We start from the raw sequence: 11,580 nt of genomic DNA on the forward strand, positions 1-11,580 counted from the left end.
AGACCTCATCCTCCACCAGGTCCTTCCCCACCCCCTCCTCCTCTGCACCCGTTTCCCTTCTCCCCACTTCCTCCTCCTCCTCCTCCGGCCCCCTTCCTCTTCACCTGGTCTCAGCTGTGGCGTTCGTGAAAACGGGGCCCTCCATTATGCTCACCTCATCATTGTCAGGGCCCCATCACCGACCCAGCACCGACATCCAATGACCTAACAATTTCTGATAAGAAGCCAGAAGGCCTGACGGACGATTACGGCGCCACAGCGCCGGCGATGCTGCAGATTAGTGTCCGATTGATTGCTTCGACGTGGCTGCGCGGGACGTAAATCTGTCCGGGTTGTGGCCTTCCATTGCCCTGCTCCTGTTAGGGTAATTTCAAACGGGCTGATTGTGTTTAGTGTCAGATGTTACAGGTAATATGATTTTTCTGCCTGCATTGACAGGACGGGTGGGTGAACAGGGTGGGGGTGGGGGGGTCTGTTCAATGGTGAAGCAATAAAGAGGAAACTGACGGTTTGCTGGGAGTTTTTAAGTGTCCGTTTGACAAGTGGGGCTTTAGCAATATTCAAATGATGGTGGGACCATTACAAAGATGCATTTTGGTTCAACGACATGTGAGGAACTTCCGAAGGTGCTGCTTTGTTTGTGATCCAGTAAACAGTGATGGTAAAAATGGATTTCCAAAAACAAAATCTGTTTTTTTGGCCACTTCCAGAGCCTTCGCACAGCTTCAACCTTTTCCCAGTGTCACCAGCAAGGATGGATTTGAAGCCCCTCTGCTCAGGCGGGAGGGAGAGGAAGCCCGGGTGAGGAGGGAGGGGGAGGAGGAGGAGGAGAGAAGAGAGTCATGGGGGGGCTGGGGGGGTGTACTTGATTGTTTCTCATACAAGAGTGGTATCGCAGACGGATCTCCATAGCAGACCACAGGGTACTCTGGGCTCAGTGTGTCCATCACTGTGGCCAAAGAGGGTGGGAGGGCAAGAGACCCCAGCTGCAGCCTCTGGCACCTTCATCCCTTCACTCTCTGACTACATCTTCTGTCGTTTCTATATTTTTTTCACCGTCACCGGGAAAAACTTGTGAGGGACCAGCGGACAGCACTATGCTCGGCACCTGCTCGCTCTGCACCGAAGAACATCGACCAAACTGGGATTAAATCGTCCGAAGGGGCAGCCGGGGGAGTTTGCACCTGTCGTCCTTATCAAAGGTGAGTGCTTTTCTTCCTCTCTTTTCATCACAGGTCACATTCAATGCTCGTCTTTGGCGATCAGACCCACAAAATAATTGATTTCTTAGCTTTGAGCAAATCCAATCTGCCCTTTTGAAATGTCCTCCACGATGATTGAACACCAGCAGATCAGGAAGACATTTCAAATTTCTGGATGTGGTGGGGAAAATAGAAATGTTTTTGGAATTGCCAAAATACAGGTAGAGTTAAATTTGTAACCATAATCCAACCGTAACCCGAAGTTTTTAAGAAGAAATCTTCAAATCTTATGGAATAGTGGCTAGATAGCCCCCGGGGGCCAAATCTGCATGTGTAAAATGGCGATCAACAAGTGTGAAATGAGGCATATCGGACGCCGGGAGTCTCGGGGACACCGTCCTTCTCCGCACTTGAAACCCGGATCACTTAAATGTCATTTGTGTTTGAAACCACCTTGATCTTCCGATAGCAGAATTTTCCTCCTTCCTTGCGTCTCACTGCCCTCTCTCCCTCAGCCTCGACCGTCCTGACACCCGGACATCGTCCCTGTCAGCCTCATGTCCTCAACTGTGGCCCCAGAAAAATCCACCTCTAACACCATGGGTCCCAAAGAGGTCAGTGTCAGTGTCTTTTCTATTTTTCCTGTGTAAATATGACCTATCACCTCAATTTTGGGTCATTCTGGCTTTTATTTCCTCCCTTTTTACTATATTTTCTAACTATTGTGTCCAACCCACAGAGAGAAAAAGCATTAACATGTGTAATAACTGAATAATAAATCATTAGTTACAGTATAGCTGTTTTCCGTCCATGTGTGCATTACAATCTATCATTCATTGACCTCCTGGACCTCTCGCTCTCTTTAGGTGGAGCTGATTCTGGTGAAAGAGCAGAACGGGGTCCAGTTCACGTCCAGCGCCCTGGTGGCTCCGCCTCCGCCTCAGACCAACACGAGTGGCGAGGAGGACAGGGAGACCTGGGGGAAGAAGATCGACTTCCTGCTGTCCGTGATCGGCTTCGCTGTCGACCTGGCCAACGTCTGGAGGTTCCCCTACCTGTGCTACAAGAATGGAGGAGGTGAGGAGGGGGACTTCTGAAGGGTGGAGGGAGATGAAAATGAAGGATGAATAAATGTATTGGATCAAAATGGTGGAGGGGTGGGGGGGTGGGGGGTCCAGCTCCAACAATTACTGCTAATTGCAGCTGTTTAACATAAAACATTTAAAAGCTTTCAAAGATAATGAAGCCATACCCCAGCCTGAGCAGCCACGTTCACGGAAAGGCTCAATTTACCCACAATGCCGCTCTTCCTCTTGTGTGTACAGGTGCGTTCCTGGTGCCCTACCTCTTCTTCATGGTGATAGCGGGCATGCCTCTCTTCTACATGGAGCTGGCTCTGGGACAGTACAACAGGGAAGGGGCCGCGGGGGTCTGGAAGATCTGTCCCATATTCAAAGGTCAGCTCGCCCATAAATGTGCGCAACAGACCTGTCGCAGCGTGCCCACCCGTCCTCGGGCCTTCCTCCCTTAACATCCGCTTGTCCACCCGCCCCCCCCACACGTTGCGCTCTCCTCCCAGGCAGGGAGGGTCGCCAGGCGTCTGCCTGCACTCAGATGGAAGGCAAATGAAAATTGGGCTTTTAGGTTGCGATCGTCCGAATCCTCCAGTCAAACGTCAGTTTTCAACACATTGATGAGCGGAGCAGACACAGTCAGTGGGTGAAGATATAATTATACCTCGGCTCGGCTCTTTTCCCAGCTCCAGTGTGAGCACCAGCATCTTCTTCAGCTTATATGATGACATATCTGCAGACACATCAGGCTCTAAAGGTGAAGATGCTCCACCATCTGTTGTTCTACCTCATGTCCTTGTTGAAGGTGGCCCGGAGTGTGCATGCATGCGCGCGTGCGTGCGTGCGTGCACTCACTCATGCGTGTGTCTCCTGCACGCGGCCGTGCACGCCTGTCCGAGACCACACAGAGTAGGTTGACGCTCTAATCACACGCTTGGCGTGCTCTTTCTGGTGCAGGGGATAACAGTAATTATTCAAACACACACATACACGAGTCCTTATTGACAGTAATTATTCTGATCAGCGAGCTGGTTTCCTGTCGGGATCAATGCGTTTGGAGGGAGAGAGGTGGAACAACAGCCTGCACAGGGAGGATGGAGAGATAAGGCGGCAGCATGCGGCGCTAATAAGAGGCGCCGACGCCTGGACAAATATCACATCCACATCACAAAGGAATCGATAAGGTGCGGTCCTGCGTCTTAGCAAAGGTTGACAATTAAATTCTGCTTTAGAAGTGAAGATTAAGGCCTTATGGTGGGTTCTTTGAAAGTTTCTGAGAGACCGCAGTGAGTGTATCACAACTCCAAACTATTTCCTGTCAGATAGCTGGACTACTAACGGTGTTCTGACTTCGAGACAAAGCCGCACTCCTTAAGTTCCATTTCCACTGCTAATGTTGTCTGATTTGCACTCGGAAGGGTGGATAACACAGTTCAAAACATATTGTATAAGTCCAGATTCCCTCCAGGTCAAGAATCTTATGCAGAGTTTCCAAAAGTCCATGAAGGCTCAACAAAATTGGAGAGTTATCCCTTAAAGTCCAGAGTGAGCACAGGGGACATCTCGGAACGCCGTCCGCTCCGCCTTTAACTGCTTCTCTGAACGTCTGACAGGTGTGGGCTTTACAGTGATCCTCATTTCCCTCTACGTGGGCTTCTACTACAACGTCATCATCTCCTGGGCCCTGTTCTACCTCTTCTCCTCCTTCACCGGAGAGCTGCCGTGGGTCCACTGCAACAACACATGGAACAGTCCCAACTGCTCTGCCTGGGCTGACAACAGCTCCGTCAGTGACATTTATAAAGCCACCCCTGCCCAGGAGTACTTTGAGTAAGTAGACCTTCAGGGTTTATGAACATTTGTCCGATGACTGCCAGGAAGTAGAAATAGAAAAAGTCACGCCATGCTCTGGGATGATAAATGGTCTTCTCATATCGTATATTTACCTCTAAATGGCTGCTGCGTCTGGCTACATTTAGCCTGTAAAGTCGTCCAGGTGTCTCTTGTAAAGTGAGGGGGTTTGTTCTCTGGTGACAGTTGAGGCATTTCAGGTGTTCTGGATGAAAAGAACCACCTGGAGACAATTTGACCACATCAGAGACGTTCTATTACATAAAAAGAACCGTTCAACTTCTCTCTTGGCCTATTTCTGGAAGCCGAGTTGCTCAGTCTGAAGTGTGTTGTTCTTTGAGAGGACAGAACCCACACTCACGGTTCTGTTCTTCTCAGACGAGGGGTCCTGCACATTCAGGACAGCGGTGGCATCGGTGATCTCGGTAGGCCGCGCTGGCAGCTGACTTCCTGTCTCGGCGTGGTGATCGTTCTGCTCTACTTCAGCCTCTGGAAGGGAGTCAAGACATCTGGAAAGGTACGAGTGACGCGGCGGCGACGTGATCGGCCGACACTCATAGGCGTGAGGCGTTTAAGTGCAGCTTGGATGTAGGCAGCCTCGCGTGCAGGCACGCCTAATTCGAGCATGACTGCGTGAACCCCATGCCATCGTTTCAGGTTGTGTGGATCACAGCTACCATGCCCTACGTGGTCCTGACTGTGCTGCTGGTCCGCGGAGTCACTCTGCCCGGAGCCAGGGATGGCATTAAGGCTTACCTCTCCGTGGACTTCCTGAGACTCTGCGAGGCAAAGGTGAGTGAGGAGGGGGGCAATAAGGATAGCGATGGTGATGTGGCAGAAATAAAAGAAGAGCAACTAACAGTGGGCCTTCATCCTTTCCAGATCTGCTAAATCGCAGATCCGATTTAGCAGCGCCTTTAACACTTTGATACCTTTCCTCCACCCCTGACACCCTTCTTTTTTTTTTTTTTTTACAAGTATTGTGACCACAACTACAGCCCGAGAGTGTGTATTTGCTGATAAATGTAGTGTAACTAGGATACAAAACGCAGTTTTGGGAGACAAACATGGCACCCTGACGCATGTTTATAGTCTTGAGTCTCATCAGTTAAAGTGGAAGTATTTGAGTATTTGAGTTTTCTTTCTTTTTTTTTTTTTAGATCGAACCACTTGTAGCGGTACAATATTTATCTGAATAGTGTTCAAGCTGCTGCAGCAGTTATGGCGAGTTGAAGCAGCGGCAGCAGCCAGGAGACACAGGAGATGCAATTGCAGAATTAGATTAGATAGATGCATGGAGCCGTAATTTGCAAAATTACCCCCCGTATTCACTGGCCTCTTTCATCTACTGCCGTTGAATGAGTTTCCTGCAATTATCCCTAATAATGGCTTTTTTCCCCTCTCCTGTGCCTTTTGTTTGCCGCTTCACACAAGTATGGCTGCTCTGTCGCTCGCAGGTTTGGATCGAGGCGGCGACGCAGATCTGTTTCTCCCTGGGAGTCGGGTTCGGCGTGCTGATCGCATTTTCCAGCTACAACAAATTCTCCAACAACTGTTACAGGTAAAACTGAAGGCGAAGGACGAAGGGAAGTTGATTCAGCGCACACACACACACACACACACACACACACACTCACACACACACTCACACACACACTCACACATAACCTTTGAAGCTCCCTGAAACCCGTTACGCCGATGACACCCTGCTGTGCCACAGGCAGCTGTAGCACCAATCAAAACTGTCGCGCTCTTTGAAAATCATCAGCGTCCCACAGGCGTCTTTTATCTCCTGCTTTGGTTTTAAATGTTTCTGAGGAGCAAAAGGCGCCGCTGGGAGGATTTCGCCAAGAAGGAAAAAAAATTATTTGTCCTTTGAAGACCTGGGAGAGCTTCTGCTTTGGAGAGTTAAACTCTCACTTTCTCATTGCGAACATTTTGTGTTTTTTTTTTCTTGACCCAGAGATGCCATCATCACCAGCTCCATCAACTCCTTGACGAGCTTTTTCTCTGGCTTCGTGGTCTTCTCCTTCCTGGGGTATATGTCCCACAAGCACAACGTGGCTTTGGACAAAGTCGTCAGAGATGGTAAAGTGTAACTGATCCACACTTTGTACACCCTTTCTTCCTTTTTACGTTTAGAATGGAACAAAACTAGCAGCCTGTTCTTCTTGAACACATTTCTGATGTCCAGATTTTTTCATGTTGACCATTAGCACCTTCTAATACTGTTCGTTCTGCACATTTCAATGATTTGCTGAAATGAGAGCGAAGGCGGTTTTTTTTATCATTGCCTAATGAAGGCTGGCTGTTATTCCATGATCATTATGAAAATGTTTCTGCTTCTCTATGTTTAATCCTCATCCAGGTGCTGGATTGGTGTTTGTTATTTACCCAGAAGCCATTGCAACTCTTCCGGGTTCATCCGTGTGGGCGGTTATCTTCTTCATTATGTTGTTTACGTTGGGCATTGACAGTGCTGTGAGGCTATACACACACAAAGGCACACAAATGCACACACACATCCTTGTAGTCCTATATTTGTGAGAACTTCCAAAACCATAACCAGCCCCTTACCATTCCAATTCTGTCTCCTTCCTGTAGATGGGTGGGATGGAATCGGTGATCACGGGGCTCATCGATGAGTTCAAATTCCTCCATAAGCACAGAGAGCAGTTCACCCTCTTCATCGTCGTTTCCACCTTCCTCATATCGCTCTTTTGTGTAACAAATGTAAGTTCCATCCCAGACCCAGACTCTTAGCTGCATCGCTAACCGGACCATCACCTTCTTTAGCTTCTGTTTTTGCTGATTATTCTTTATTTTCCTGTGCTTCCTTAGGGGGGGATGTACGTGTTCATTCTGCTGGATCACTTTGCTGCAGGAACATCAATTCTCTTTGGAGTGCTTATTGAAGCCATCGGCATCGCTTGGTTCTATGGTGAGAGAACTAAAACGAGCGATTCAAGTTTTCATGGTCAGCAAAGCTGATATTATATTAGCTCCATGATGAGACATCTGTTGGTATAGATCTGCTGTGCCTCAACAAGTCACAGGTCTATTACACCGGGAGACGCAGCCGCTGGTGGGTCTGCAGCCACTAATGGTTTTGGCCTCTTCAGTTTTGTTGCATGTGTCTTCTGGGGACGGGAAAGTATGGCAGAGCCTGCCGGAGTCGACCCCGGCTTTGACCGCTGCGTGTGTCACCTCTGTGTTCGCTCAGCGGTGGTGTGACAGCCGCACGCAGAAAATTGCAGCTGAGGAACAGGCAATTCCCGTTTGACATGAACAGGATCAGCTGTCTAATAGCTGGGTTGTGGATTGTTGTGGGTGGCAAGTGAGGAGGGGCCCTCAAAGTCAATTTATCTCCAGATGTCTAAGTTCTACTCGCGTTCGGTTTAAAAAGAAAAAGAAAAACTGGCAGCACCTTGATGCTGAAGCTCTATGTAGAAGAAAAAAGCTCTGTTGATTTGTGATGTTTAATTTGTGAAATATGACCAGGTGAGCCCCCAGTGGCCAGGTTTTGGTTTACATTAGCAGGCAGACATAATTCAAGTGCAAACGTGTAGTCCAGACCCTGTTTTTTGGGGACTACAGTCAGAATCATTTCCCCTTATTTATTTGTCACATGATGACACATATTTTAGGAACAGAATGAACTACCACAAATAAGCTAGCAGATATTGCAAGCTTCATATTATTATTATTATCTACACTGTGTTTATTTCCTTTATTGTATAGTTCAAATTACCACCAGCTGCTTTTGTCATAGCTTGTGTGGAGTAAAAATATATATATATATATATATATTTTTTTTTTTTTCAAAAACACATAGATAAGTACGGTTGTTTAAAAACAAGGTTAAGGAGAGTCAAATGGCTACCATGAATGTTTTGATTTTCTGCTGAGCCTGATTATGGACAGATCGGCAAAGCGTTAAATACGAAGCAAGCCTCGGGCGTTGGGGTCAGCGTATTACCCCATTTTGGTGGGTCCTGACCTTGGCAAGTCGAATAAATCAAGCCTACGGCGTCTTTGGGCCTTTCCTCTCAGAACTCCCTCACAGAGACCCTCTGACCCCCGATCACTGTGGTTTTCCCCATAGCTGTCCACAGCATAAGTACATTTAGCTTCCCCGAATACCTGCTTGTCCGTCTGGGTAAATTCCTTTGCGCAGAGATGCCTCCCAGGCAAGGAGCTGTTGAGGTGGGTTGAATAAGGGGTGTCATTTTTGCAACTCAGTTTCAGGATTATGTTTCCCACTGTTTCAGGGGTGGACCGATTCAGCGATGACATCGAGGAGATGATTGGCCAGCGGCCAGGGACATACTGGAGGCTGTGCTGGAAGTTTGTCAGCCCCTGCTTCCTCCTGGTGAGCCCGAAATTGGAGAGAAAGGTTCTCGTAGTTGTTAGCATGAAGCCGATTCAGTGACCTGGAATTCTCTCTTGCAGTTTATGGTGGTGGTGAGTTTCGCCACCTTCAACCCCCCCGTCTACGGTTCCTACGTATTCCCTCCATGGGCAAACATGGTGGGGTGGTGTCTGGCAATGTCCTCCATGTCCATGGTACCCCTCTACGCCATCTACAAGATGTGCATCCTGCCCGGAAAGTTCTGCAACGTAAGCTCCGGCGCTGCCGTGGTTTTTCCCCATCCTGTTCTTACGAAATGTTGTCCGATAAATGCAAGTTCACCTTTTGTCCTGTAACAGAGACTGGCCTATGCCATCACCCCGGAGACAGAGCATCATTTGGTGGACAACGGGGAGGTTCGGCAGTTAACAGTAAGGGATGACATCACATAGCATAGCTTAATAATTATGGATAATTGATTTAGCCACTAAATCATCGGCAAATTTCACCCCCCCACAGCTGCATCACTGGTTGGTGGTCTAAAAACCACGAACGAGTGAGAGAACGAGGAGAAGGACTGAGTGCAAGAGGCATGAGGTGGACGAGTGGACGTACAGCGAATGTCTGACTAGCGAGGAAGAGGAGAGGGTTGATGACGGTGTTAACGAAGGGAGTCGTTTTTGTTCCAAAGCGCCGACGTGAACCGGTTGAAATCGTGTCGTCCTTGAATTCCCGCAGTGGATGTGTTGAAATCGATGTGATCGGGATTCGGTCAAATGTGTTCAGCCTTCTTCTTCCACGTAATATAGGAGGTGCTCCATTTCCAGTATGATCAACCTCTTTATGTATCTTTTCTCATTCTAAGTTGCAAAGGAAGGAATGCTGGTAGAGCAAAACAAGCAGAAGTTGATGTTTCTATGAATGTTTTGAGTAAAAAAAAAAACTCCTTCCTCATCATCGGTCGCGTAATGAGCATTTTCCTTGTTTAGGTTGATTTGTTTTTTCTTAAAGACTGTTATAAAACACATGATTCTAGCTGGGAAACACTGTGACTCTTATGGTCACATCAATATTAGCATCACTGGCTGTCTCCAAACACGCCGCCTATTGCCTACGTTGAACACTAACTAGGGTGTGTGTGAATTTGTAGGGGTATCTGAATGTGAAGTGAAGATCGCTGTTCCCTATTAAGTGCAGTCAATGTATCCCAGAATGCATTATTAAAAAAGGAGTGGACAACAGATGCTCCCTAACCAATTGAGGGAGTAGGGAGTAGGGAACAATTGTGTGATTTTGGACACAGCTACTGACTTGTCTTAGTTAAGGGGCTCCACCCCTCCTCCAGCACACACACTCACTCCCATTTTCCAGAAAGCTTTAAACTTTGCGTTTACATATTCAGTGTCCTAAGACTGTTTTAAAAGCTGCCGTTCAACCATAAATTAGTGATGTAAAATATGAAGTAATTCAGTTATCGGTGTGTAAATGTGCCGTATCGTTGCGTATTAAAGGTGCCCTGTGTCATGGCCTCGTGGTGCATGTGCCAAACCAGTGAGCTCATCCCATCCTCCATCATGCTTGTGCTGCTGTGCCGTGCCTCGTGGTGTCTCCGCCTGTATGACTTTATTTTGTACCGTCGAAATAAAACTGTCCAACTTTAACACAAAGTCCATACATCTGCTTTAGTCCACTCAGATCTGCACACATGCTGCTGAGGAACACTGGCCTTTTCCAAACACTTTATTCCTTTTGTAAATAAAGACGCAGAAGAGGAAGAGCGTAGAAAACCTGAAGGAAGGTGGAGGGTGGCGGCGTGAGCCTGAATCCCTGCTGGTCATTACGATTACAGCTCGGTTGCTGAGACATTACACTGCGTCTCTGGGACACCGATGACCGTCTGGAAAAACCCGCAGATATATCGACGTCTCTGCATATCGATCATCAATGTCAACTGACTAATTTCCATCATTATTGGCCTTTTGCTGAAGGATAAATTTGTCTTTATTTGGTGCAGGAGGCTAAAGATGTGGTGGGTTATTTACTGGGTGATTAATGAGCAAGAAAATGGCTGCAGATTGCGCGTTAGCATTAAGCTAACGAGACAGTAAATAAATCAGGCACTGCTGTTAGGCTTCAGATGTGTCTTGGCTGATTCCCCTGCCTGGCCACAAAGATAAAAAATTAAACTGCAAAGCTATTCTGACGACAGCGGCAGTTTTAAAAAGGGGCCACCATCAAATCACAACAGCAATTATGTGTCATTTCACAAGTAGCCACCAGAGAGGAAGCAGAGGTGTTCAGATGTGCGCTGCACTTTCTGCTGCAGGGCTGCAGGGTGGGGTTCCCCTGTATGATTCTGGCTAATAGTTCATTCTGGAATTTTTTTAATTTTTTTTTTACATTCAGTGGGCTCAGAAAATTGCTGTATCATTCTGCCACATGAGGTGATTGTGGCTGATTCATGGCACAACCATAGGTCTCAGCATGTCGCTACGCCGGCGCATTCAATGCGCCATCAATAAAATGCACCTGTGTTCGTTGTTCACGCCGTCTGCCATCTGCACAGAGAAAACTGGGCTTCATCCAAGAAGAGAGCACCTCTTCAAACTGCCAGACACCATGGGATGTGAGCATTGGCCCTCTCGAGTGAGGTACAACGACAAACTGGCTCATGATATAGAAATCAACATGTAGTGGACAGTTCTGGTGGATATTCCTGCAGTCAGCATGACGAATGACTGAACATTAGAAAATGGTCTTAGAAAGTCTTAGATCTGTGAATTCAGCTCATGCAAAACGGGAGCAGAAGCAAGAAGTAAGAGTCGCCTTTTTATTTTTGTTCAGTGAAAATTTGTCCTATTTCTGAGATTTTTTTCGTTCCAGAATCTTATTAAATGTATTTTCATGACTTGACAAGTCAAACAAGCCCCGCACCGCCCTCTGCTGGTAGAAAAGGGTCCCTACGTATGATGTCGTTTATACGTTAATGAAACACTAAAATCCACTTTAAAAGTCCAGGTCCCCAATTAATGAACAAATAAATAAACAAATAAATAAATCGGCTACAGCATAACCCCCCCCTCCCCCCCACACACACACAGAC

General features: G+C 47.3%; 1 protein-coding gene across 1 annotated transcript; it reads left to right on the forward strand.

The window, feature by feature from the left end:
- Positions 1 to 910: 910 nt before the first annotated feature.
- slc6a3 (solute carrier family 6 member 3) lies at positions 911 to 10,121 on the forward strand. The gene is made up of 16 exons (XM_029838910.1): positions 911 to 1,202; positions 1,718 to 1,816; positions 2,069 to 2,279; positions 2,528 to 2,659; positions 3,889 to 4,105; positions 4,505 to 4,643; positions 4,784 to 4,918; positions 5,584 to 5,687; positions 6,090 to 6,214; positions 6,495 to 6,607; positions 6,731 to 6,859; positions 6,968 to 7,067; positions 8,398 to 8,498; positions 8,579 to 8,746; positions 8,837 to 8,908; positions 8,997 to 10,121. The coding sequence occupies exons 2-16, from the start codon at positions 1,760 to 1,762 to the stop codon at positions 9,018 to 9,020; spliced, it is 1,827 nt and encodes a 608-aa protein (XP_029694770.1). The 5' UTR covers positions 911 to 1,202; positions 1,718 to 1,759; the 3' UTR covers positions 9,021 to 10,121.
- Positions 10,122 to 11,580: the final 1,459 nt, after the last annotated feature.

The sequence above is a fragment of the Takifugu rubripes genome, chromosome 7 (assembly GCF_901000725.2).
Source record: "Takifugu rubripes chromosome 7, fTakRub1.2, whole genome shotgun sequence".
Lineage (NCBI taxonomy): Eukaryota > Metazoa > Chordata > Actinopteri > Tetraodontiformes > Tetraodontidae > Takifugu > Takifugu rubripes.